This window comes from Sinocyclocheilus rhinocerous, unplaced genomic scaffold, assembly GCF_001515625.1.
Source record: "Sinocyclocheilus rhinocerous isolate Xijiao unplaced genomic scaffold, SAMN03320098_v1.1 scaffold1419, whole genome shotgun sequence".
NCBI classification, from domain to species: domain Eukaryota; kingdom Metazoa; phylum Chordata; class Actinopteri; order Cypriniformes; family Cyprinidae; genus Sinocyclocheilus; species Sinocyclocheilus rhinocerous.
In genome coordinates this window covers 472,114-479,054 of record NW_015664679.1, presented here as the reverse complement: position 1 = coordinate 479,054, position 6,941 = coordinate 472,114, and the positions used below count along the sequence as shown (strand labels likewise).

Genomic DNA, 6,941 nt, shown 5'->3' with positions numbered 1-6,941 from the left:
GTACTTTTAGACTGTTTAGGTGTTGTATTTTTCATTATTCCAACAAACATATGAATATTAATATTATAATAATATATTCAAATGTGAACATATTCATGCCATTATGTATGAATGCATTAAGAAGTACAGCCATGGTACTAAAGAGAATACAAAGATGAGAGAGGTAGCTTTTTTTCTTTCCAAAACCTTAACTATGTTGAATGCTTTTGCAAAGCATGAACTGATATATTTATTTAATATGGTGCTATATCTTTAAGATAAGAGTTTTACCCTCTCATAACTCAGGTTCCCTAGTATTAGTCTCATTATAAATGCCCTTACACAAGGACAGAAAAACCATTATAAGCATTAAAATGTATCTCTCACACCATCATAACAATGATTAAAATTTGAAAGTGATGTGTACAGCTTGGATAATGCAGTATAAATTAAACGTGGTAGCCAATGAATGTTTGAAAACATGGAGAATAGTGTGTCATACAAATATGAATGTAGAAATAATGGTAAAGTGGAAATTTTACATGTAACATAATAATAATAATATTAATAACTTCCTAAATACATTTAAACTGAATGCACATATTCTGATCATGCTAATTAAATATTCATTAAGTTTTTGAAATGTTGTATCAAAACAGTATATTGAATTTAACACAGAATTGAAGTGCCCTATTTCCAAAGTCTTAGTTTTTTTCAGTATTATATTAATATGGAAGTATATGTCCATACTGTTTCTGCCAGGCACTGCAAGCTAAAATAAGCAATGATTTTTTTTTATTTGCATTTTTTCTTTTAATTATTTTTTTATTGCAGAAACATTTTTAACAATAGTTAAATTTCATCTCACTGTTGGTTTCTTGGATATGAATATGTTTACAGAGTCATTTTTTGCGAGGGTCAGCATGGTGCTTTATTAAGATGGTGGTTTTTTTTGGCCATTACATCTTGGACCTCCAAATCTTTCTTTCTTTCTCTCTCTCTCTTGGTTTAAACACACTGCAGTCTACGTTAGAATGAACTCCCTTTCAACTAATATGCCTCCATTCTCTCTTCTCCTTTTATATCTGTATGTTCAATGCAAAATCACATATAATAATTTGAAAGCAAGGTATGACTAATTTTAGGAGCATACAAATCAATAAACTATCTGTTTGCAGTAACCATTACCCATTTTTGTCTGTTTAAGGACTTGTAGTGTGTGTTTCTGTCTGAGTCTTATTTACTTTTCTATTAAGTGAGTATTACACAGTCTGATCAGGTAAAGTTGAATTAACTTCACTAAGTAAAATGTTATTTAAAATTAATGTTAAAACATACCGCTCTTGTCCTGTAGATTAGAAGACACTGCTGTGCTGAGTAAGTGTGAGAATGTAGTAAGAAAATAGTGATGTGTTTAGTTCATGAAATTCATGGAGTAACATTTACACTACGTAGACTCAATGTCAAACTAAAATCATTAGACGTTGATCTTTTGTTGGTTTTAGGTTGTGGCATTAACACTACCACTACTTAGCAATAAAACGAGTAAATTAATACAGACTCAAGATTATGTTGTGCACGAATTAAACGTCATGAACGTAAATTACATATTTTGGATTAAAAAACGACTATTAAATCTACAGTAATCGATGAACCAACGACAAAAATATTTTTGCTTTATTTTTTTAAAGTTGCATTTAAAATTTGAATAAAAAAACTGAGGGGCACATGACGCTACTATTCATGACCTTCATAAATCAATGCTTCGAAGGTTAATCCAGCGTGTAATAATAGTCCAAAGAGGATCATTTTAAAGGTAGAGGATTCATAAATGCACGGAAGTGTGCGAAACAAAGTGTACATTTTCAAAATGTACAAAAACATACATTTTACCTGCTGAGGGTGCCATCGAGCTGCGCCGTTGAGGGCTAGTTGTCCCGACAACAGTTTGGGCTGTTGGTTACGTCATTTTTGAATGGAACCCAGTACTTACAAGCCTGCTATTGGTCGGTTTACTAGCGCCCGCCTGTGGGTCCGCGCAGCTGATTGGCTGTTGAGCACGTCACTCTCCTGTGCTGTTCGTGCGGGTGCAGGTTGAATGCGCGGCGACAAAGTAACTCCAGCAATCGCTGAGAGTAAATGGAGAGAAGTTGAACTTTAATCGCGCAAGTCCGCATAGACCATAGTGTTGTATTTTTTATGTATCCGTAACCTTTCACTATTGGGATTGTAAGCCATTTCAAAGTTTTAAAACTGTTACCTCAAAGGATGTCTTTTTATTTCCAGAATGGATTTGATTCGCGTCCCCTGCATTGTTCTGCTGTGGACAGTAGTGTGGAGTACCTAAAGCCTTAGAGGAGTCCGACACACTTTGTTTTTTATTTCTTTCTTTAGACGCACCTTCAGTTGCAAACAATTTTAACTCTTGCGTGGGTATTTTGTGTGCTGTTTCCCCCCCAAAATGGATATTACAGTGTCTGAACTCATGTCTAACTTCATGGATTCGCCGCTTGTGGTTTGGGTAAGTCACAAAGACATGATGGCACCTGCTGTGTGTGCGCGGAGTTTGTATTTGCGTTGTGTAGTTTGTTTAGCAGCGGCCAGTGACAGTGCAAACCTGAGCAATACTAATGTGGGCTTGATGCTTATGTTTGTATCAAACCTAGTGGAAAGAGACTAACATGCTTTTCATTTAGCAGATGTGTATGAGCGTATTAAATTATGCTTAAACTTTATTGCAACATTTTGTTGTTTTTTTAATCTATATTTTAATACATATAACTAAGTGCTAAAAGTTGTATTTATTTGTTCATTTTATTTTGTTCATATTTTATTCTTTATTTATTCTCTACTTATGTAATATACGTTTTAAAATTAATAGTTGTTCTTACTCTCTCTCTCTCTCTCTCTCTCTATATATATATATATTTTTTTTTTAATATGTAATGTAACAAATATTTATTTTTAATTTTTTATGAATCCCACTAGGTAATTCTACACGAAGAGTTTAATGACACTTGACAGGGTTTGGCGAAACCTGCGGAACTTCCTCTGACCCCCTTACCCTGACCCCTGTGTCCTGTTTGGCTGTGCTTTATCTGGCCACTGTGTTTCCAACTCATACATCACCATCTTAACCACATTAGACAATCATCAACACTCCCATGTTGACATGTGTGCTGTGTCATGATACTGTATAACATTGAAAGAAACATAAACACACACATAGTAATTGGAGGACAGTTCTGTTGAACACAGACCGTTTGACAAACAATATTTACTTAGTATTTATTAAAAACGATCTTACAAGTATCTCTTTGTAAATGTGTTTTAAATTTTGTAAACTCTGCAGTTCAGTTCTGAAACAGAAAGCATGGCTGTGCAGCTGTGCGTGCATCCTGTCATGATATTACTACCTATTTTATTTGCTTGATTGATTTTTTTTTTTTTTACAGGTCAAGACTTTTGGACCCCTTGGGTCCAGTTCAGAAGACAAGCTCTCCATGTTCATGGATTTAGTGGATGGTGTCTTCCTCCATAAGATAATGACACACATGTGAGTGACAGATGCAGAACTGTGTGTGTGTGACTGTGCCTACATGCTGTAATCTAGCAGCTGTTACGAGCCTATCTTTTTAAAATTCGAAACCACATCCTATTCTTTCCTGCCTGACATCCAACTGTGCAGACACTCAATCCGAATCTTCACGCTCCATCAGTTTTGTTCCTCTTCCATAATTAGTGTGTTAATAAAGGGTCTCCGGCTGATTTGGGGCTGTACTTTGCCAAGAGTTTTTAAGGTCATGTGTAACATCAGTTTGCAAGCATGCGGTATAAACTTCAGCCGCGTCTGACTGAATGTTAGGCCACGGAAGTTTCGGTTAGCTCAAGCTGTAACCTCAGCTAACAGGTGACTAGGCAGCAGCACTGTCGCTTGTGAGTCTTACTAATGAACAAGGAAATCTCTTCTTTTGAGAGTATTTGCATCATGCAAAGCAGCTCATTACACATATTTTGACACCTAGAGTTTGTGCATCTAGATTGAGCTTTATAAAACTACTGTTTTCGACTTCTTGAAGCCGCTGCATCAGCTTTGTCCTTCAACCTACTTTTACTCGAGAAGCTTTGCCGCCCTCTCTGGCTTAATCAGGGGCTTAAACACTAGACCTCCTCAGACAAAGGAAATATTTTCTCTATAAATGGGGGTGGGGGGCATGTCTAATGGAAGGATGACACATGTACTGTATTAGCTGTCCTCAGACACTCTTGTCGCTGTCTTCAATAGATTATTGTACACTGGTGTGTGTCATGTCACTTAGGGCATGGACTGCATCAGTTTTATTCCTCTAGTTGCCTTAGTCAACATGAAATGGCATTTGGAACCCGTTCTTCTTTCCTAATGTGACATATTCCCTGCTGAATTCAGGAAGTCAGCATGAAATCAAAGCTTGTAATTTTAATGCAGTATTGAAGTGTCTTTTTAATAAACTCTTTATCCATGCACATTTTTTAATGTCCCCTCACAACAATGTCTTTTGATGATATGTCCATTGGTGCAAGGACAGGGCAATAATCCCTTCCAGCAATTCTGAGAATGTTTCACTCGCATATGCATCGCAATAGAGAAGAAAAGACAATCACAATTTCTGTTTCATGCCGACTTAAAGATGATCAAAAAAGTTTTAAAGCATCTTTAAAGTTGCGTTCACTACAGCCAGATACACATTCAGATGAACAGATTGTTAGCAATCTTGCCTTGGCAGCTAACTGAAATAAAATGTTTATTAATAAGATAACTAATAAGTATTAAAATGACTAAAACTAAAAGTAAAATAAACAAATAAATCTTAAATTAAAATGAAAACTGAAAATATAAAATAAAATCTATTATACTATTTAAATTAACACTGGTTAAAACTAGCTCAATTCTATATAAGCTCTTTCTAAGAAAAAATAATAAGATAAGTATAAGGAAATAATACAAAGAAACATAATTTTGATAAGGGTCAAGTGAACACAAAACCAGACATATTGTTGATTATAGTTTTGCAACCTAAAAATTATGTAGTATATATGTGAAGTTACAAGAATAATAAATCTTGTACATCATTAGTATGAAGACTCACATACTCAGGTGTCCAGTGTATTTCCACTGAACCATTACAAATGAGTGGAGATGTGGAATGTTGAGAGCAATGTACAAACTGCTCCTTTCTCCTCACCCACATCCATTTTTAATGTGCCCACACCAGTATGCCTGTAGCAAACCGATAGCCTTGACAGTGTATTCATTCACCAGGTATGCGGTAACACCATCGCTGTTATGCTAACGCATCCCATCTGGCAGATGTCCTCTGCATGCACCCTATCGGTCTTCCCTTGACTTCTACTAAACAATCATTGTTTTTCCAACCATGCTGTCAGTTGCAATATCCATGCTCGTAAAATGCCACAAAAAGTGAAACTCAATGCAGTGTTCTTGGCTTCAGGCAATAGAAAACAGTTGAGCCAGACAGCAGAGGAAAAAAGAAAACTGACCCTGATCTTTTAAGGTTCTTTCACTTGCAAGCGGGAATTTGTGGGCCAAGCTGGCAGAATTTGCATGCCATTCTCACAAAACAAATGTAAATGAGGATCGCACAAACAGAGTCTATGTAGGACCTCAGAACTGTCTGTGCCAAGACCAGGACCCACTTACTGGCTTCAACCTTTACATCAATGATCCAGTCCAGTGATATGAAAGCCTAATTACTTGTTATATAAGAATAACTTGGAATTTTTTGTTGATGTAAAGGATATAGTTTATTCAAAACAAGGATTTGTTTGTAATCCAAGAAAAAAAAATCTATATGCAAAGTAAAGTAATGCAATGCTCCAAAGTGTAATGCAAAGATCAGGTCACTGTGCATTCCAATTAAAATTATTGATGTGCAAAACTATGTATCTTATAAATCAAGTTTTCAGCATTAATGACAGATCATTCAGAATGCTTTTTGTTGTTTTGGAAACATTCCTACTGAATATGAATTAGAATAAAAGAGCAAAGATTAGAATAAAAGGGCAAAATATTTAGTTTTTTATTGTTTATCTGTGGAAATAGTGAGAGAGATATGTTGCATTTGGAAAGAGACATGAGAGATTCCAAATGTAGCCAAGTGGAGTAATTCATGATATATTGATAAAGAATAGAATAAAAGAAAAAGAGAAAGTCAAGAAACTGCAACACACAACTTTTTGTATTGTTAAATCAGATTAAAAATATAAACCAAGATGTATTACTTGAAAATGAAAATAAAAATGAATAAAAATACAGCTCAGTTTATGAAAGTGATGGATAATAATTAGGCCTATTTGTAGCGCAGCCTCAGGGTGGGTTGTTTGAACGACTAGTCGACTGGTCTTGGAAATCATGTATAATTGGGTTCACCAAACTGTTAAAAAGTAAACTAGTCGACCTCACTAATTAACTAGGTTGTTGAATGATAGTCAAACATCCTGCCCAGCCATTATAAAAGTGCTTATGTGAGATTTTCAAATGTACTCTTGTTGCTCTTGGTCCACAGAGACCCAAGCCCCATGAATCAGCGAGTCAACAAACAAGTCAACAATGATGTCAACCTGAGAATACAGAACCTCAACACTGTCATCCGACACATCAAAAACTACTACCAGGTGAGATCTCTTCCTCCATGTCCTGTTGCAGTGGGAAAAGTACTTACTGATCACTACTTTTTTTTTTTTTTAGACAGCATTGTGTATGTGTGTGATTGTATTAAAGGGGTCCTATTATGCTTTTTCACTTTTTCAACTTTAGTTAGTCTGTAATGTTGCTGTTTGAGCATAAAAAGATCTGCAAAGTTACAACGTTCAAAGTCCACTTCAAAAGGAGATATTTTATTTAACAGAAATCACTTTTCAAAAACTACAACAAACTACTCGTTTGGACTACAACGCATATTTTC

At 35.3% G+C, this 6,941-nt stretch overlaps 1 protein-coding gene across 1 annotated transcript in view; it reads left to right on the top strand.

The window, feature by feature from the left end:
- Positions 1–2,035: 2,035 nt before the first annotated feature.
- ccdc88c (coiled-coil domain containing 88C) overlaps positions 2,036–6,941 on the top strand; it is a 61,893-nt gene continuing 56,987 nt past the window's right edge. Inside the window, exons 1-3 of the mRNA XM_016540964.1 lie at positions 2,036–2,500; positions 3,435–3,535; positions 6,543–6,651. Coding sequence (XP_016396450.1) covers positions 2,441–2,500; positions 3,435–3,535; positions 6,543–6,651 — 270 coding nt within the window. The 5' untranslated portion in view covers positions 2,036–2,440. The remainder of the gene's footprint in view (positions 2,501–3,434; positions 3,536–6,542; positions 6,652–6,941) is intronic.